At 36.5% G+C, this 21087-nt stretch overlaps 3 protein-coding genes and 1 pseudogene across 5 annotated transcripts; 2 read left to right on the plus strand and 2 right to left on the minus strand.

Annotated features, from left to right (window-relative positions):
- Nucleotides 1–2333: 2333 nt before the first annotated feature.
- LOC125214075 (NDR1/HIN1-like protein 13 pseudogene) lies at nucleotides 2334–3223 on the plus strand (annotated as a pseudogene).
- A 338-nt stretch (nucleotides 3224–3561) lies between these two features.
- LOC125214074 (uncharacterized) lies at nucleotides 3562–7931 on the minus strand. Of its 3 annotated transcripts, none has more exons than XM_048114946.2 (6): nucleotides 7678–7931; nucleotides 6177–7285; nucleotides 5764–5835; nucleotides 4908–5122; nucleotides 4503–4717; nucleotides 3562–4333 (listed from the first exon to the last, which is right to left on the minus strand). In XM_048114946.2, exons 2-6 carry the CDS (start codon nucleotides 7249–7251, stop codon nucleotides 3670–3672), a joined length of 2241 nt encoding a protein of 746 aa, XP_047970903.2. In that variant the 5' UTR covers nucleotides 7252–7285; nucleotides 7678–7931; the 3' UTR covers nucleotides 3562–3669. The 3 variants fall into 3 exon arrangements, with proteins under 3 accessions (XP_047970903.2, XP_047970905.2, XP_047970904.2); XM_048114948.2 differs by having other exon boundaries at nucleotides 7608–7931; XM_048114947.2 differs by having other exon boundaries at nucleotides 7592–7931.
- Nucleotides 7932–9687: 1756 nt separating this feature from the next.
- LOC125208986 (Fe(3+) dicitrate transport system permease) lies at nucleotides 9688–12267 on the minus strand. Its single transcript, XM_048108543.2, has 3 exons — nucleotides 11964–12267; nucleotides 10831–11158; nucleotides 9688–10047 (listed from the first exon to the last, which is right to left on the minus strand). The coding sequence occupies exons 1-3, from the start codon at nucleotides 12112–12114 to the stop codon at nucleotides 9843–9845; spliced, it is 684 nt and encodes a 227-aa protein (XP_047964500.1). The 5' UTR covers nucleotides 12115–12267; the 3' UTR covers nucleotides 9688–9842.
- Nucleotides 12268–14389: 2122 nt separating this feature from the next.
- On the plus strand, nucleotides 14390–20731 carry LOC125213983 (serrate RNA effector molecule-like). The gene is made up of 12 exons (XM_048114812.2): nucleotides 14390–14944; nucleotides 15261–15376; nucleotides 17506–17563; nucleotides 17927–18001; nucleotides 18149–18223; nucleotides 18292–18339; nucleotides 18456–18524; nucleotides 18617–19411; nucleotides 19476–19521; nucleotides 19605–19876; nucleotides 20007–20186; nucleotides 20385–20731. Exons 1-12 carry the CDS (start codon nucleotides 14484–14486, stop codon nucleotides 20443–20445), a joined length of 2256 nt encoding a protein of 751 aa, XP_047970769.1. The 5' UTR covers nucleotides 14390–14483; the 3' UTR covers nucleotides 20446–20731.
- Nucleotides 20732–21087: the final 356 nt, after the last annotated feature.

The raw sequence follows: 21087 nt of genomic DNA on the forward strand, positions 1-21087 counted from the left end.
AATGTAGAGAACAAAAGGTGGTCACTTCGAAATAATCTATTTTCAGACGTCGAACAAAAACATAACTTGTTTTTGGTTTTATAAGTACAAATACAAAATTGTTACGTGTTTTTTGTTAATTTTATTTTTTTCTCTAAACTAATAAACCATAATTTCATTTATGCCTTAATAAAAAAGAATAAAAGATACTGGTTGAGCCGGCATGGCGTGCAAATTACATGTGTCAGATTAGTAATTTTCATGTTCAATAAAATTAAGATTATTATAAGTAACAATATAATGGTGAAAATAAAATGGATGGCCGGGACAACGAAGACATGATCAACAACAAAATAAAGTAATTTAGCAATCTAGATATAAGTTTTACATGTGTTTGTTTGGTTTAATTATATATATTTTTTCATTATAAGTTTAATTTGTCCAAATATAAACGACATGTCCATGATTACATCAGTACATTAATTAATTTATTGATTGGTAGTATTGTTTAGTTGCACTAGGTAGGAGCAGGGGTGGCAAAATGGGTAGCGGGTAATGGGTAATTTTCATTTCCACCTGTTATCCGTCAGGTATTGGGTACCCGGTACCTGACGATAACGGGAGATGAGACGAGATCGGATAGTGTGTTTTAGAGTTTTGCGGGTAGCGGGTATACCCACTACCCGGGCGGATATACCCGTTAGTCCCGATAATACCCGTTATTATTAGTATTAGCCATATTCCATCTCTTAATACTCCCTTCGTTCCATATTAATAGAGGTGTTTCAAATAGTTAAAATGGAGAAAAAAAAAAGTAAATAGTTAAATAATAACATCCATATACGCACTCATTTTGAAAATTTTAAAATAAATAGTTAGAACGGAGAAAAAATAAAGTGAGAGATAATGAAGTAGAGAAGACTATTTAGATTATTACATTTCCAAAATGGGTGAAGAAAATGAAATGCCTCTAAGGCGGACAGTGGAAGTACTTTATATAATCTAAGAGTTCTTTTAAAAAAAAATTATATTCCAACGAACATAAAATTGAAAACTCACCGGAACTAGCTATAGAGTGTCATCTCTCACTTTATTCTCAATATATTCAACGTTTACCATCGAGATTAATAACATAAATTAGGGAACATTGACGGTTATTATGGTTTTCAAATTTTTTATTAGGATTTCGGGTCGGGTACGGGATACCCAACACGGGTATCAGGTAATCCCGTTATGTCGCGGGGCGGGTATTGAGACAATAAATTTGGCTAAAATTGGGTACGGGTACCCGATTTATCGGGTGCGGATACCCGTGGGTAACCTGTTTCGCCACCCTAGGTAGGAGTAATATTTAACTCACAATACACTAGTTACGAGTTACGACAAATGTCAGAAAATAACTCAAGATAGAGTCGGTGGATTAGTCTGCTACGTTTACCGTAAAAATTAAGTTTAAAAAGCTACTATACTTTTTCTATATCAAGCAATTTATTTGTTTTGTTAAGAACTTAGAACTGTTATTAGTCATAAAACTTAATTAGGAGACAAAGAAAAATTGGTCTGATAGTTGAGATTGTTAAATACTGTGTAGACTACCAAATATATACTGCAAATGAAAAAATATTTGTATAGTCAAATAGTAATATTCTACATACTATATATAATAGTATATTACTAGTATAACACACGAGTCCGTGATCATTAATATTTATTAAAAAACGCTATATCACATGTTTGTTATTATCTCCTCCTTATTCAAACAATACATTTTTCTTGTTTGAAAGATTTCATTCATTTCATGGTGATATTTTTTAAAAATGGAAAGATCATCTAAATCTCTACTTTATTCTCATTTGTTGCATTCTCATTTAACTTTATATACCGACATATATCCTAAAATGCATAAAATTTGTTGCTGAAAAGAATGTTTTAATTTGAATGAGACGAATAGAACATTCCTACTTGTTATAAATAGATGCAAAACACTTTTAAGGCTATATTTTTCTTAGCATAAATTACATGAATACCATTTTGTAGTATTCGTTGTGTATTTTCCGTGTTAAGAAGATTGAAGATCTTCGTTTCTCCGAAATTCAATTTACCTAAAATATCACCAAAAATTATGAAAAATATTTGTTGTTATATACAGCCAAAAGATACCATTCATAACAAAATCTTGGTATGAAAGAAAGAAATAATTTTAATTAGTCCAACAAAATAGCGTTAAATCGAAAAAGAGATGGACTAAATTAACAACTGTTTTCACGCGGATGCCAACTCATCAAAAACACACACTTAAAAGTTCAAAAAATCTACACGCTGCGTGTATATATATATATATATGTAGATATCTTTACTGCTTTCCTCATTCCCAATTTCCGATTTCTTCCGTCTCTTCGGCCGCTAGTTTATGAAGAATGGCTGCCGCCGCAGACTCTCCGCCTCCTCCGCCTTCAACCACCGCACCACCACAAGCTGAATCCGACCAGATTAAGAAGCCTCCGCCTCCGAATCTCGCTCCTCCACCCGCAACCTACGTCGTCCGGGTACCGAGAGACCAGATCTTCTACATTCCGCCGCCGGGGAACGCCGCAAAATACGAGAAGTTCAGCCGCGGTAGAGAACGCCGGAGCTTCTGCTGCAGATGCTGCTGCTTCACCTTATGCCTCCTCTTCCTCCTGATCATCGCCACCGCCGTCTCCGCCGTAGCGGTGTACCTCGTCTTCAGATTCCAATCGCCGAGTTACACCGTGACCAAAGTCGCTATACACGGAATGAATCTAACTTCCGCGGCGCCGATCTCACCGCGATTCGACGTCGCCGTCAGAGCCGAGAACCCTAATCTCAAGGTCGGCATCTACTATTTGAAGGAAAGCTCCGTAAATGTTTACTACGACGGAGTGATGCTAGGCTACGGCGTTTTGCCCGATTTCTACCAGCCGAGGAAGAATGTGACGGTGGTGCGGGCGACGGTGGCGGGTTCCGATGTCGTTCTCGGCGATGCCGTTAAAACGAAGTTAAGGAATGCGCAGAGCCGCGGGAAAGTGCCGTTAGTGTTGACGGTGGAAGCCCCCGTTAAGTTTAAAGTGGGAGCCGTTAAGACGTGGGAAATCACCGCCGAGGTGAAGTGCGACGTCGTTTTGGACAAGTTGAGTGATAAAGCACAAATTGTTTCTAAGCATTGTGATTATAGCGTTAGACTTTTTGGATAGATAGGATCAATTCAAATTCATTTTTTTTACTACCCTTCGACCAAGTCTGACTTGACATTTCTCTTCATTTATCAATAAAAAATTTAAATACTACGAAATTGATAAAATTTCATCCATAAATTAGCAATTAGCACTTATCACCTCCTCTCCTCGCGCGGATGACTTGAAATCAGAAATTACTTAAATCACTAAATTTCAATTTTTTCAAGTGTCTCACCATCCATGTTCAAATAGATGACTTTTGATAATATTAAAAATGACAATATTTCAACAAAATAAGAAGAGAAATAAGAAAATTAAGAAATTTATTTTAATAATACAAGCCGTTTTGAACATCATTTAAATTTGACATTTGTACATGATGAGACAATTGAGAAAAATTAAAAATTCGTGATTTAATATTCAAATTTCAAAGTTACCAAAATTTGAACACACTTTATTTTTGTTTAAATAATAATAATACAACATGCATTCTAATTCAGACCATAACCTGAGACTGTGATCGTTGCAACAAAAACTGTTCATAGTTCATCTTGGCATCTTGGGTGGCCTTCTGCAATTCAGTAAACATCCTCAGCGAACATTCTGCAAAGCTGTTTAGTTTCACAAGAAAACCTTCCAAGCTCGTCCTAACACGGTCCAGACGAGGCACAGCAAAGTCGAGATCTCTCAACGTATCCATTGCAGCCTCATTTCTGTTGGCTCTGGCCTGCTTCTTCTCTTGACGAGGCAGAAACTGAGCAACTTCCGCAGCCAGTTCCTTGATAGAATCAGCAACACCTTTCGAAGGCAGGGTGTCGATCATTTCCAGCCAGGCACCGCATAGCATGTATATAGGCGGACCACAGTGTCTCATGGATGGTGGCCTCATCCTTCTGTTCCTCTTGGAAGGTTTCTTCTGTGGCACTGAGACGCACTTGAAGAGCCACTTGTCGATGGCTTCCACGTAGATTTTCTGGGCGCTGATCCATTTCGTGAAGCTGGATGATAGAGAGCTGAGTCTGTACCCGAGCTGGATGATGATTTGTCTTTGTGAATCTGACTGCATTTTCAATTTTGTGCTTCCGGGGGCATGAGATTTCGATATGATGAGCTCCTGCAGCTTGTGGCAATCCATCATTGTTTCCCACATCTTCCGTAACCTGTCATCAATGACATGAAAAAAGTATATGAGCTGACGGGCTGACAGGAACCATCGAAAGGAAACAACAGCGAGATTAGGCTATGATAATTGTTTATTAGCAAATTTGGCATCTACAGAAATGGAAGATATCGGGTTAACATTGATTGTAAGCTTTGGATCGAACTTACTCCTCAATTAACTCCTCGAGCTGTGGCTGAAGTTCGGTATCTCTAATAACTTCTATTTTCTGTGAGATTGCATTGATTCTGTGAATAGCCACTGTAATTCTTGAATGTAGATCTTTGGCTGCTGCACGAGTTTTTTCAGTATTCTCTCCGCGTGATTCTCTCTGTCGAAGAAGCTTGCATTTCTGTTCAAAACTACTTTGAAGTGCCTCACTAGCCTGCAGGCAGAGATGGTATCCAAACACAACAGTTACAATTGTGAAGACTCACGCGATAAATCAAAGTGATGCCTGAAATATGAGAATGAAACCAAAGCTGGCATTCTGCTGTTTTTATATTGCCATGTAAGTAAAATAGCAGAAACAAGATTCCTAATATCCAAGTAAGCAGGAGAGATATTGAGCTGACCTTCACTTCGTCATAGAGTTTCTTCTCCCATGCGTAAAGCCTATCTAAGGTTGAGGCATGGCTTCCAGACACCATGCAGAAGTTGTCGAATAGACTGTTATTAGGATCAGCAATATCACCATTGGAGTTTGTAGCTACAAGATTTCGAGATGATAGAGAACGAAATGATGCTGACCGGGGCCATGTTAAGTACTTGACTGAATTTTGAGAAGGCTCTGATGAAGGAAATGCAAAGTCAAGTAAATAAGTAAATAATCAGATAGTGCCTAGTAGAGCAACAAACTGAAAGTTGTACTGATAAGTTGTTAATTTGCAATCCTTAACTCAAAGCAAGAAATCAGTTCCACCAATTACTAAGAAACTAGAGTAGCTTCATGCTAATTCTATTGTGCAACCTTGTTTTTTGTACACACAAGTCTCTTGATTAAATCATATTAATCTAAAAAAACTCATAAGTTAAATAGACCTTACCTATTATGCCACAGAGATAGTACTACATTATAAGAAGTGTGATTAATCATATGCATGCTTGAAATTAAGTTCTGTTCTTGTTCAACCCTCTAGACAAAATGATATCGACCAAAAATAAATTGGAAGAAAATATTGTATCACATGCTATAAAAGTTTATGTTCTAAAATGATTCTACACACTTATCTTTCTCCCACAATGCATTTTTCTCATAGAACCACTTTTCATATAACATCTATAGATTCAATGCATGATTTGTTTAGAAGCCAAATTAAGTTATGTCTAATACACCAACTCAATCTACTTGCCAATCCAAGGATCATGCGTCTTTCCTTCACATTATAATTAGCTATGTCATATTGAAAATCTCAGGCATGATTCACCTACCTTGTTGAACCTCACTTGGATCTTTCCCACAAGAGAAACAAGACTTTAGTAGTGATGTAGCTGCTAACCTACCTGTCAAACAAAGAATCATTTATTTCCAAGTGAGACAGAAAGTATACGGAAGGAGAAGGCTAAAAGAAAATATATGTGATCAGTGATCCACTATGTTCAATTTATCACTTAGTAAAAAAATTTGCTTGTAAAATACACCTACTCCTATGATGCATTTTCCCTGATAGCACATTATCTTGATGATGCAGTAAATGAGTGCCGAAAGAAGCAACATATAAATCTTCCATAGGTCATTAAACTTTATTCTGAAGTCTCATTTGAAGGGATGCCTCAGAGAAAATTACTGATTAAAAGCATGCCTAGATAAGAAACCAATAGGAGTGAGAGTGACAGAGAGTTACGTTCTCTCCCAGTCAAAACTGGACGGAAATGGAGTTTATTTGCTTCAAGCATCCGTGGAACTTCTTTTCCAGATTCAGATGCTTTAACAAAGAGCTGTTCAATGTCACTGATGCTAGAATAGAAGTCCTTAGGCACAACTTTGTCTTCAAGTGCACCTCTGCCATCAGCTCTAGCTTCCTTATCATTTCTGTGAAGCGATAGACCAGGAGAGTTATTTTTTCTCCCATTTGCAGGATTGGTTTCCGATACTACAGCTTCAGGATGCCTTTCGGCTGAACTACCATTTACAACATCAGCTTTCCTTCCGTTCATATGATGTGTGGTTTCTGATTCTGTACTAATGGCTGACTCACCATTGCTGACACCCTCTGCCCCGGTGTTGACATTTTTAAAACTTCTAACAAGTGAAGCTATAGGAGGTTCATCAAATTCTTCTTCTGATCCATGTGTTTCCTCTGAGGACACACTCACACGTACATCCTCCAAATCAGGAATCCCTTCCTCTTTCCTAAGATGCCTAATCTCATCAGAGTCCTCGGAACCCTGATCAAACATTCTCTTTCCTTGAGCAGAATAGTCATTGTCCGCATGGTGGAACAGGCCAAAATAATCCCAAGGAGACTCAGGTCCTTCCGTTGAATCAACTGATACCACAACAGGAACAGGAGGCTTTTCTTCAATTTTGCTGGAAACTGTCCCTGTAAATTTCATAAGATGAGCCTGGTACTGGCTCGAGACTCGAGGTGAAGGGGATGGCAACAGATTCTCTGTTGCATCGGCATCTTGTGATTGAGACGGAGACAAGGAAGATAACCGATGGAAAGACTTGTCAGTCAAAGCAAGGAGCTGAGGAGTAGCAGTTATTGATGGATAGACTAAAGATTCAACTTGAAGATGATCAGGTTCCACAAATCTCCTCAAAGCAGCTCCTATGATTTTCAATTCCCCAATATAAGCAGTGTGAGCTGCTGCAAGAGAACACCTGCCATTAAGTGCTTGCTTGATGAACTTCTTCCTAGCGCGGCAGAGCTGCAGGCTCTTGTCTTCCTCCAACCGGGAATTCGAAGCCCCCATCACTTGCACCTATTCAATTATAGCTTCAAATGTCCTATACCACAAGATTAGCATGAAACATCAGATCAACCAAATCTAATGTTACCTAATCTAGAGATTTTCTTTGGTTTCAAATTTTCAGTGCATGAATAATGTGTTCTTAGTTACTCCATAATGAAAAATAGGAAAGTAGGAATCAAATGAAAGTGAGGATAATTCTCCTGCAATATGCTAGAAAGGAAATTAGGAAGTCCTTGAAATTGAATTGACAATAGCAAACACCAAATCAGATAAAATGCACATTCATACAACAGAATAACTAGTGCAATTAAAGCATGAGAATGCAGGAGCAGAAAATTACAAGCGAAAGAGCATACACAGAAAAGGGGGAAAAGATAAGTGAAGTAAGCAAAGAGAAGGAAGGGATGAAAAGGAATATTTGGCCACCTTTTCCCCTTTATTCATGGGAATTATAACGGAATTCAAAGTGGCGATGATAGAGGCGGTGAAGGAGTTCACTGCAGATTAAGATAGAGGGAATCTTCGCCACACATACACACAAAAAGGAGGAGAGAGAGAGAGAGAGAGACTTTTGATGCGATTGTGTGTGTGAGTGTCACCGTCACGTAGGAAAAAGGCAAACCGGTAAGATCAGCAAAGGTTGCATGCAAATGAAAATCCCCATTCTCCAAAAAGTGAGAGAGAGAAGGTAATCTGACATTGCAGCAGAAGAGCTGAAAATTATACTACTGTTATTCACTTTTTACCACAGGGAAGATACTGCCCAAATAGTCGAAAACTGAATATTTGATTCATTAAATTAAAATTTAAAATTCAGTTTAAACTTAAGGCAAATTTGGTTTTTCGATTCGATTCCATTTCATAAAAAAATCGAATATTCATCATAGGCCTCTTTCTCATCTCCCCAATAATATGAGCGTTACACCTACGCATCTCTCTCTCCTTTACTACAGCTTAAATAACTCAAAAACAGCGTAATGTTTGTTGGTTTGTAGGGTAATATCACTCACATGCCAAATAATGCCACAAATTCGAGTTAACGTATATGGTAAATATATCACTACGTTAATTAATCATAATATCACAAGTAATCACACAAATTCGAGTCAACACCCAGGGTAAATACTCCCTCTATTCCTTTATAGTTGAGTCATTTTTTTATTTCAGAAAATTCCTTCATAGTTCAATCATTTCCATATATGGTAACTTTTTTCTCTATCTTACTTTTCTCTCTTATTTTATTCACTTTATACTTTATTCTTCCTATTTTTTACTTTTTCTTACCTTTTTATCTATTTATTTAACACGTCCAACATTCTTTTCTAGAACTCCGTGCCAAAAAGTTTCGCCTCAACTATGAAAAAACGGAAGGAGTATAACGCTACGTCAATGCATCATATTATCACTATGTTATTACACAATTTACATTTCACCTATTAAAATCTCACAATTGATATGGTTCGTCAATTTATGTGTAGTGGGATCCTCATAAGCTGGTGTCACGTCTTATCACATAGTAAATGCAATGTACTGCATGATTTCGTTAAGATTTTTTTTCATTTTGCAGTTGTCGGTTGTAGAAACTATTTATTAAATTTAATTAATGGCTACAAGATTGATTACGGTGGATAAAATAGAACTGGTTAAATAAAGTATTGCATTAATATTTTATCAATTAAATATCACTGCATGAGTGGTCATGATTAGAGGATGATACTACATACTGTACTAATACACCATGACAAAAATTTATAGTAGTTTCTCGTCGCAATGTCAGCTTTATATCTTTGGCCCAGCTGTCTCACCGTCGAGATGCTTATAAATCAATAATCATTGATTCGTCGGTGAATACTATTAGTAATTAAAAAAAGAAAAGAAAAAGAAACAAGTGCAAATTAAATCTGAATCTTTGTGCATTAATGTTAAAAGATTGACCTAATTTCTTAATTATTTTAATCTGCAAACCCGGTCGAGCATGATTAGTTGGATTCCACCAAAAGCGTGTTCGATACACTCGTGGTCAAACAAAAAATAAATAAATAATTTAAAACTAGCTCAATAATAGAAAAAGAAGATGAAGACATGACCACCACCGTGATATTCGTCACTCTAGATATTTTCAAGGAGACGCAGATGGTATATTTTCGTTTTATTTGTTTTGTAATATTGCTAAAATATAAATTTGGCCACCACGAAAACATCCCTCCATGTGCGGAGAAACTTTTATTTGTTTTTTTCCATTCACAAATTTTTACAACGATTTATAGCAGTAATAGATAACCTATTTCCAAAGAGAGAAAAACAACCCCTGAGGCCCTGACAATAAGCAATTTCAATCACAAGAGAATTGTAATACTCGTATCTGAGGATTGACCATCACTATATATAACAATACATTCATTTTGGTGAATGCAGCAATGCCGAGGCACCGAACAATGAAGATCGAGAAAGCAAGAACTTCCATGTTAGCTCGTTGATCCGATTGAACAAGACAAATATGTTTAACAGTTCTTACGTATTTTGTATCATCACTTGGAATCATCATACCTCAAAACTTAGAAACAAGGAATACATCCCTAATGCTAATATCCTTACAAAGAGATTATTTTCCGATGCAAATGCTCTCCGTTTGAACCAGCTTCTCCATCATGATCGTGGAAAATGAGGGTCAGAACTCCGACTAAACATAGAACTGATCCTACAAGAAGCTTGTCGTAGCGTTCCACCCAGTGAAACTTGAGCTGACTTGCACCGTAAAATGAGAGAGCCACTAGCGACGTCATTACAGTTATCGTGCTGCAATGCAATATCATAACATGCCAAGGGTCATATTTCTAACTAAGATAAAATAGCATGAATTCCAAGATTTACAAAGGTACTAGTGTAAGGTTCATTGATTGCACATATCATTCTTGTATCTACAACATACGTATAATCCAAAAAGAGGCACACTCCATTACATCAAGATGCAAGGTTCATTCACCCTAATTAAATCATTTTTGGGGATTAATATACCCTAATAAGAGATTGATGAACCTTATTTGGAATTTATTTGGGTGGATGTGCACAAGTTTTTGCCATTCAAGAAAAAGGAATGGAACCTTCTTTTTTTCCGTTCTCATTACAAGCCAGAAAGTTCTCAACATGCAACCTTAAATACTTAGATTGCGGGCTTTTGGCTAAAGTATTAACAAGCTGGTATGATTTTTATCAGTCAGAAGTTGCTATGACCTAGAAGGATTGAAGCTTTAAAGCTACAACGTTGTGTTGTAAACTAGATATTGGTCAGATAAATTAATAACCAAATGATTTGATCTCTTTTAACTTTTAAGGAAAGAATTGCACATAAAAGGAAAGGACAATAATCACGCGATGGGAAGATCCATTAGCATTAACCAAAATGCCAAATATTTGAACATAATATTACAACCACAACTGAATATGTCAGGTTGATAGTTTATTTTTGAATCCATCAGTTGAATTAACCATACTTGCTGCTAGATGTAAAACTTGGGGTTATAATAAAGTTTGACAGCAAAAGATGATAAAAGCAAGAAATATACACAAGATATTCATTACCTGAATAACAGGACTATGATGGCAAGCACCATCATCGAGGATGAGTTTCCAACAGCAAGAAATACTGGAAGAGTGGTTGCACAAGGAGACAATGCAGGGACGAGAACAAGACCGGCAACAGCCATTTTTTCCATAGGTTGATTGTGAGAATGGCTATGACCACCCTTTCCAGTCAGAAATAACACGATGTAACCACCACCAAGAAAAATCAGCAACAAAGATGCAAGTTTATGCACAGTTTCCTCTCCAGCTATAGTGTTTGTTATGGTGATTGCTGTTATGCCGAGTAGCGAAGTGGATAGAACATGCAATACTGCTCCAAATGCAGCTGCAAACAGACAAACAATTAGCGCTCAGCACCATTGCAGTGACAAGAAAGTGGCACATTGGTAGTAAAACGATGTAGAAAAGGACCTTATACGTTATAACTTTGCAAGGACCTAAAGCACAAGGATAAAACAGAAGCCAGAAAAATACTAACAAATGGCAAATCTTAAGAATTCAAGTCAGTATGTAGCCCTAAGTTTACAACACAACCATCTCATTTCTCAAAAATTTGTGCACTTCCATCCTAATGAAAATCAATTAGGGTTCATCAATCCTTGATTAGGGTGGATGCACCATACACCCAGATGTACCAAAGGTGCACCTTAAATATAAGCTTATGTATATTGCTTAGGTGCTGATATTTTTCAGGAAAACTATTAAATATGAAATTCAGTGGGAGTATAGACTATAGATTAGGCCCAAGAGGCTGGCACAAGTCCTATATAAGGGATTAGAGACGCGCACCTGTGTTTCAGGTGCAAGGACTCAAATTCTTGCACTGTTTTTCAAGAAGCATTCCAAAACACAATAAAAACAGATCAGACGCTACATTTTACAAACAATAACCACAAACAACACACTGCTCAGATTTGCCTAGCATACAGCACCAAAATGCTTCACACACTTCCACTGTCATTTCTTAGCCATGTAAAGTTCGAAATCCCCAATTAGCCCAATTTTAAGGTAAATAGGGGTTCAGATGCAGCAATTATGAGATGAATTAAACAAATTAAACAAAACGTTGTTACGCAAGCAAAATCAATCTAGATCCCGCAAAACCCTACTAAATCAGGAGCATCACTTACTGACGAGAAGAGTGCGAGAGAGAGTCCATTTCTGAGCGCGGCCGACAATGGAAAACGGGAGCCAATGTGTAGGGATGAAGGAGTGCAGCAGCGAGACGGTGGCTATGCCGCCGATCGTCGACAAGTCCTCCGCCGTAATTCCACCCTCCATTTCCTATCGTCTTCAATCTTCACCCTTTACCCTGGATCGCCACTCTACAAAAGTACGATTGACAGAGTTGGTTTGCAGAGATCAGATTCAGGTAGAGAGAAAATTGCGTTCCGGTGATGTATGGAGTCAAATTTAAGCATAAATAATTAAATATGACTTTAATTTTCTATACCGAAAAGGATCATCTAATTCTTTTCCGCAAAAGAAATAGATAAAGATGTAAATAACACAAATTTAATTACAATTAGGTACCTGGACAACGTATAATCACATTTTAGTTATCGGTCTTTATTGGGTCAGTTAAGACATTTAATTTATAATTTTAATTAATTATTATAACTCACTTTTACTTACTACTACTAATATTTTAATGAAAAATAAATTTTATTTAAACAATTGGTATAGCACACTTTTTCGTTGTTTATTTTAAACACATTAACTAATTTCAACACTCAATAAAGACGTAAATAAAATCCAATTAATTTCACAATTAGTGTTACGATCTAATTAAATTATAATTTATCGTGAGAAATACTAAATCTATACATATATAAAAGGGGAGTTTTGGAGATATTTACAAAACTGCCATTATAAATTAAAATTTGTAATTTAATATAAACTCTTTTTTTTATATGAATCTATACATCTCAACGGCAATTTCACAGCTCTCATTGAATGTACTGATAAATATTGCAAAACAAGAAGACTAGGAAGAAAGCTGTACAATCTAATATTAATAAATTGAGTAAATGTATATAAGTTACAATCGACAATTTCATTCTCCTAATTCTTTATACTATTATTATTAATCAATATTAATATTATTATTTTGATGTTATAAATTAATAATTAATTCATTTTTAATATCATTCAAATATACTTAAATATAAATTATAGTTATAATTATATTTAATTATTATAATAATAATATTATTATAATACTAAAAACTAATAGTAATTAATAAATAATTATAGTATAATTATACAAATTATGAATCACATAATATTATGTAATAATAATAATAATAATAATAATAAAAATAATTATCATTATTATTATTATTAGCAGCTAATCAATATTGCCTTAATAAAAATTTAACATTGTGAATTGTAATAATATAAAATTTGAATATTATTAGTCAGGTGTTTCACCTTAAAATGAGTATAAAATAATTTAATAAAAAATATTCAATTAATTTAATTACTTTAAATAATTAATTTAGTTAAGTATTTTGATTTTTATTTATATAATGCAATAAGATTATGTAAAACACTAAAACGAAAAAAGAAAAAAGAAAAAAGAAGGAAGAAGAAACATAAATTAAGGAGAAAAAAAGAAAAAAAGAAAAAAAGAAAGGAAGATAAAATACTAAAAAGAAAGAAGAAAATGAGAAAAAAGAAAAAATAAGGAACTAAATAAGAAAAAGAGAAATAAGAAAGGAAGAAAATATAATCACATATTTGGTACTCCCATTTAATTGAAATTTCCAAAAATATCCTCCATGAAAAAAAATTACATATTTGATACCTAGGGTTATTTTTGTCACTGGGTACCAAAAACGATATAAAATAAAGATCAGGTACCATTTACGTGCGAAAGTGAAAGATCAGTTACCATTTATGTAGTTCATTCAAATAAAAAATTAGGCGTCTTAATTACTAAGTAAAAGACTAATATGCTCTTAATTTTTTTCAATTTATTTAAAATTGAATATTATTTTAATATTATAAAAATGATATTTCATTGATAAAATCAAAATTCCATAATTGAAATTACTAGAATAAAATTACTATTTTTTATAAATGAGAAAATACATAATCCTAAAATCGAAAGCTCCGTAGAAAAGCAGCCTCCACCAATGAAGAGTCATGCCAAAAAACTATTGTGGGAGATCGGCTACTCTCTCAATCAAATATGTTCGACTATAGGTGATTTGGGATGGATTGGAGGATACAAAGTTGGAAGAATAAACAAGGTGAAAAAATGATAATATTAATAATTTTGTTTCCAAATAAAAAAAAATAAAATTATTGTGGCCGTGTACGATGAGCGTGTCCCACGAGCTCGGTACACATCCTTCCAAGCCTATAGTTCCTACAGGACGGGACATCTGCAATGGGAACTCGTTGCTGGCTCGTTTCGTGGGATATTGTTGCGGGTGCTCTAAGATATGTAACTCGTTTTTTTTTTACTTACCAAATGATTAAGGGTATCAATGTAATTGTACTACTAATTTATAGAAGTAGCGAGTGCTATACTAATTAAATTTGGTCACAAAACCCCAACCCAATCTTAAAAATTGGGGACCGCACTCGCACGCACAGATTCGAATTAGGGTTTCGCCACTCAAACCGATAAATCATCGCCGATGACCGAAGTTCTGAGCACCACCGACGAAGATAACGACCGCCGCGGCGAAAAGGACACCGACGAAAAGCCTCCCGAAGCCGCCCCCTCCGATGCTCCCCCGGGGGACGCGTCACCGCCGCCCCCTCCGCCTCAACCGCCGCGCCGCGGCATCCGAGACCGAGAGCGCGACTCCCGTGATCGGCGTGATGACCGGGACTATGACCGTCCTCCGCGTCGCGAGTACTATGATCGGAACCGATCGCCGCCTCCGCCCCCACCGCGGGAAAGAGATTATCATAAGCGCGGCAGGATGAGCCCGAGCCCCCCTCCGCCTCCATATCGAGACCGGCGCGGAGGAGGTCCGCATTCTCCGCCTCCTAGAAGGTCTCCGCCGTTTCCTCCGTACAAGCGGAGGAGGGACGATGGTTATGATGGTAGGAGAGGGAGTCCGAGAGGAGGATATGGCCATGGGGATCGAAGGTGCATTGTGCATTTGGTTAATTTAGCTACTGTTCCTCTTGTGGCAGCTTACTGTAGTTTATGTCCTCCCATTGGTTCTTCAGTAACTAGTTTAGGATTTCATGGGCACTGTTCTTTGATTCAGATTTCTGGTCTTGATTTTACGCTCTGCAGAATATCCATTGCAACATATAGTGGTAGAATATAAATATTCACGAGTTTGTGCACCTTGTTTAAGTTACATTTCTAACCATGAGCACATGATTTTTGGCATTTTGCACATAAGAATTTCATCGTGCTGCTCAACTAGGTTATAGTGACATAATTTTTGGTTCAGGTTTGGGTATGATCATCCTGGTGGATATGACCGTGAAAACGGGGGCAGACCTGGCTATCCTGATGAAAGAACTCATGGTCGATATATGGGCCGCGGAGGTGGTGGCTACCAAGGCGGTATGTCTATATTTTTTCTGTTTTTATGGCATTGGTATGTGTATTCTATGGGGGGTTGCTATATCTTCATTATTTATATGATAGATAAATTGTTATTTTCATTTTACCATACACATCTCTAAGATGTCAATAATGTTAAGCGCTTATTCTACCTTGATAATCAAGTAATATGCGTTTAATGTTTATTCCCAGCGCGTAATCTTAACTGAATTCCTCATGCTAGCTTGTGCCAACCCCCTTCCCCCAAAAAACAAAAAAGATATTATTAGTGAAAGTGTCTTTTATTTTATTCTAGATTGCTATCATTATTCAATAGTGGCGTGAAGAAATGAACAATCTGGAGATAGTGTAATTTAAATGTATGTTGTTCAAACCCTTATCATAAGCCTCTGGTGCATCTCTTGAGCTACAATAGAAACTGAAATAGATGGACTGAGAACAACGGTATGAAGAATGACTTTGGAGTGATAAGACCCAGGAACTTGAAAACAATAAGAATTACATATAACAATATTGTAGATTTATTAGGAATGTTTTATTCAAGACGATTTTGTATGTTATCCTTAAGATAGTTAGTACATTGTTTAAGAGTATGAAAAGTAATTTGAAAATGCAATAGTTGCTATATAATTTAATTGAAATACGTAATTGGGGGCCTATTGCCTCCATAGTTTGGGGGGTCGTTGGTGGTGAAGTCTCTTTAGCTGCCACTTGGAGAAATGCAATGATGTTTGGTGATGTTAGAGATGGTAATCTGCCCCCATCAACCATTGGAGCAAGAGATTTTTTGCTTTACTACTGTGTAGTCATCCATAAAGGATCTTTTATGCTTTGAAATACACTGTATATCCTGAACTATCACTTCCAATATGCAGTTGTAAGTTGATTAGCTTCATGTTCAGGATGTGATAATAATTAATAAGTAGTTCATTGAGTTTAATCCTATGACCTTTTTTTAATTCTTACATACTTTGAACTAGTTAGACTTATCTTTTGTATCTCTGATCTTTCTACTTTAATATATGCTGGTTGAGTAGCTTACCTGCGCGATTCTTTGTATACCAGTCTAAATATTTTCGATACTGACAGAATATGTTGATATGTTGAGAAAGAGAAGCTTTCTCATTCATAGGACAGAGGACCTCAGTTTGTAGAATAAGATGCTTCCTGCTGCAAAATAGAACAGAAAGGACTTAGTGCAACTTGCACTAGGATTAAATTATGATTCATATATTCATTTTAGGAAATTGTAGACTTTGATTTCACTGCTGTAAAAATATCAGTCGAGATCCATTTTTTGGCTTCTATGGGGCAGGAAAATAATGGACTCCAAATACTATACTCATAATTAATAGTTTTACCATTAAGCTATCTTGTGCACGAGTTTTCCCATTTTCACTTTTGTTTGGTGGGTTTGGTATGACATTGAGTTAATCTTGATTGGAAATTTTAAACTACAATAACTTTTTTTTACGACTTATTTTCCTGTATTGATCCTATACTTCTCTTACCTAACTACTTTATTTTCCTTTTTGATGCAAAATAATTGGTTTTTTTCTATCTATATTAACTTTTTAGAAGAGAAAATATTTAGACATTTAGAATTTTGATTGAAATTCAGGAATTTGATATTCGAAGGTAAATTTGAAATCTGGTTTGGTTTGGAGTGGATTACTGTCAATAATTTCACACCCTGCAGTTCATTTGTTTGGAAAATTTGAGAAATTGTTTAAGTTTCTTCAATTGTTATTGTTATTTAGTAGTACATATATTAAGAAACATTTAATGCAAATTTATATGTTATATATGCTATGACTGTAGATTCAGAAATGTGTCTCTTATATTAGTGTGAAGTATTTGTAGTGCATATATTGTATGTGGTGTGTTAGTGCAATGACCTTTTGTTGACCCAGAAGAGTGGATTGAACTGTGGATTTGATGTCTACTCTCCAATCCAATCAAATCCTTCAATCTGAATGCAACCTTAGATTTTTTATTTATTCTTTCAAGTTTTACTGAATGCATACACCCAGGGCTTCCTATGATGACATTTGGGTGACTTCATATCTTTAAATTTCTATATTGTTGTTCCTTGTCCAATGTTTTCATTTGATCTTCTATGTATGCAGATTGGGATTCTGGTCGTGGTGCTTTTGCTGATACATTTGGTGCTGGTGGAACCCAAAGGTGAAAATCGTGCAATTGTACTGTATTCTGATTATTGCAGTGAATTCTTAGGACATCTGAGGTTTAATAATTTTCTTGGTGCAGTACATTCAATTCTTATAATATCACAGTTCGGTTTTGTTAGTTCCTCTCTCGAGTCAACCTTAACTCTTATCACCTATTATATATAAATGTAAGATTAAAGGTAACAGAAATAGTTATTATAAGTACATATATACACACAGACACACTGACCTGTGACATCTTAAAGTTGATATTTGCATATAATGTATTGCTGTTCAGTTTTTAGTATTCTTTTATATGAATAATGTTGTTTCATTGCTATGAAGCTAAATCCATTGATGTGTTTGAATTATTCTCCAGGGAAGGAATGATGTCTTACAAGCAGTTCATTCAGGAGCTTGAAGATGATATCTTGCCTTCTGAAGCAGAGCGCAGGTCTGGGTCTAAATGTTCTAAAGTTTGACAATTTGACATTATTAGATGGGCTCGCTGTTCAAGTAAAATACTCCATATCTTTACTTTGCCCCTCGTATTAGTTTCTCATTCTGTTACTTATTGTACTAAATGGCTGAGCATGATCAGATATCAAGAGTACCGGACAGAATACATATCAACCCAGAAACGAACTTACTTCAATTCACATAAAGATGAAGAATGGTACTTCTTTTTCTCCTCCTTGAAAATTATGCTAAGTATTCCTTTAACAAGTTTGTTTATTCATTCAGGTTGAAAGACAAATATCATCCAACAAACTTGCTCGCTGTCATAGAACGGTAAGCCTACTAAGTACTAATCGAAGTTTCCATTTGGGCCTCTTATCCACTTCAATGTGAAATGGCTTCCAGTTTGGTGTATATGCAAACTTGTAAACACGGTGACCCCTTTGCAGGAGGAACGAACTTGCGAAGAAGTTGGCAAAGGATTTTCAGCATGATCTGCAGGGAGGGACTTTGGATATGTAAGACTATTTCCTGCATATTTACTTTGCTTGTGCACTCTGACCATTTTTATGGAGTTAGACTAATCTGGCCAAGTTCTTTATGTTAAAAGAGGTCCTGCTTTTAGTCCTTCCTCATCAAACAAGGCGGACCAATCCAGTGAGCCCAATTCTGAAGATGAAACAGATGGCAAAAGAAGGCGGCCCAGTCGGGGTGGAGCCAAGGAATCTGAACTTTCTTCTGCCCCAAAGGCTCACCCTGTCAGTTCTGAGACTAGACGAATTCAGATTGACATTGAACAAGCTCAGGCTCTTGTACGGAAACTTGATAAGGAAAAAGGAATTGAGGAAAACATTTTATCTCGATCTGATAATGATAGAATTAGCAGAGATAAATCTCATGGAAGTTCAAGTGGTCCGGTCGTCATTGTAAGGGGTTTAAATACAATAAAAGGTCTGGAGGGGGTTGAGCTTCTGGACACTCTTCTGACTTATCTCTGGCGTATTCATGGAGTTGATTATTATGGGTTGTTTGAAACAAATGAACCCAAAGGTCTCCGGCATATTAGAGTTGAGGGGAAGGACCCTGATGGAATTGGTAATGGGAACGAGTGGGAGAAGAAATTAGATTCTCATTGGGAAGAGAGACTAAAAAATTTAGATCCTTTGGAAGTAATGACTGCGAAGGAAAAGATAGATGCTGCAGCTGTTGATGCTTTGGATCCACATGTCCGCAAAATTAGGGATGAAAAATATGGCTGGAAGTATGGATGTGGAGCTAAAGGTTGTACAAAGCTCTTCCACGCTGCAGAGTTTGTTCACAAACATTTGAAGTTGAAACACCCAGAAGTTGTGATGGAAGTGACATCAAAAGTGCGGGAAGAGTTGTACTTCCAGAACTACATGAAGTAAGTACTCCATTATAATGTCTATTGCTTATTTGCTACAAAGTCCTAAAAGGTTGTCTTGCAGTGATGAAAATGCACCTGGAGCGGCGCCTGTCATGCAGCCCTCATTGGTATGTCTTCTACGGTAGCTACTTGTTAAAATAATGGTCTTGAAGTATTTGGGTCTGCATTATTGACACGTATCCATGTCCAGAGGGAAAAGACACAAAGACGAAGACCTGGTCCAGATAACAGATTGAGAGATGATAGGGGGAACCGCAGAGAACGTGATAATCGTGCAAATGGCAGTGAACACTTTGATAGGTCTGAGAATCCTCAGGCTGGGGATTTCAACAATAGTGATGGTGCTGCCGGGAACAACCCAGACGAACCAATGTTTGATTCTTATGGTGGGCAAGGCATTCCTGTTGCTGCTTTCCCTTCAGACATACCTCCTCCTGTTCTGATGCCTGTTCCTGGTGCTGGGTAAGTTCGGATCGTTGTTTTGTCCATACTTTTCTCTCAGTACTCATACTGGGCATGGTTCTTATGTGTCTTCAGAATGTTTTCTATGTGAATTACATATTGTTAATTGGATAAAGTTCGTTGAATGCAGCCCACTCGGTCCTTTTGTTCCTGCCCCACCTGAGGTTGCTATGCGGATGTTACGAGACCAAGGGGGCCCTGCGCCATTTGAGGGAGGCAGAAATGGGAGGTCTGGACATCAGTTAGGTGGACCTTCCCCAATAATTGCTATGCCACCTGCACTTCGGCAGGATCCTCGTAACCTGCGAAGGTTGGTGTCTTGTTTATGTAAAATCTCCTAGCTAAAGCTTATTTGTCTGTTAGTTTTAATGCACAGTGCACGAAAACTAGAATGTGCAAATGAGTGCTCTGAGAACTGAATATCACTATTCTGCTAGAAGTGATCTTTTTGCCAATGAGTGCAATTGTTATCACAAATGTAACTTACCCGAGTTCAACAATTTTGCAGCTACAATGATCTGGATGCTCCAGATGATGAGGTGACAGTTATAGACTACAGGAGCTTGTAAGGAGGCACCTTATATGAATGCTGCTGAGTCGGGCTTGGGCTAATCTCGAATTTATCTATATGTTTGACGACGTGCTGGAAAGTGTGCGGGGTTTCTGCACAAGATTCTTTGTGAAGTTGGGGATATGTTGAATAGCGTTTGTGTTGTAAAACAGTCTTTTTCCTATGGCTAAGAAGCGTTGAGCTCCTTATTCTTTCAAGGCCTAGAATCTGACGAAAGAGCTGAAGCTCAATTGGAAAACAGAAATCTCACTTTTAATGTATTTTCGACGTTGTCTTTCTTTTTATTTGTAAGGTCAGATTGAAATGAGATCAACATACGGATTTCTGCATAGTAGAAAACAGCAGGTTGAGGTTCAATGGAATAATTCAAATTAAAACACTTGCCAAAAAAAAAATTACATCCAAACCAACACTGAAACAGTTTCTGTTTTTAGTTTCTAAAACGGTCATTTTTAAATGGTATATGGTCGATTTTTGTTCAACCGTATAAGACGTTTATATGAACATATCCGACGATTTAGAAAATTACTAGTAACACTTAGTACCCATGGTTTCATTTTGAGAATAATTTTTTACACAAAAAATTAGGCGATTGAAATGTTAACGTGACATTTGAAATTACAATTTTTGGTAATCAATG

The sequence above is a fragment of the Salvia hispanica genome, chromosome 3 (genome assembly GCF_029641045.1).
Source record: "Salvia hispanica isolate PSC_SH4W2 chromosome 3, Shi_PSC_v1, whole genome shotgun sequence".
NCBI lineage: Eukaryota > Viridiplantae > Streptophyta > Magnoliopsida > Lamiales > Lamiaceae > Salvia > Salvia hispanica.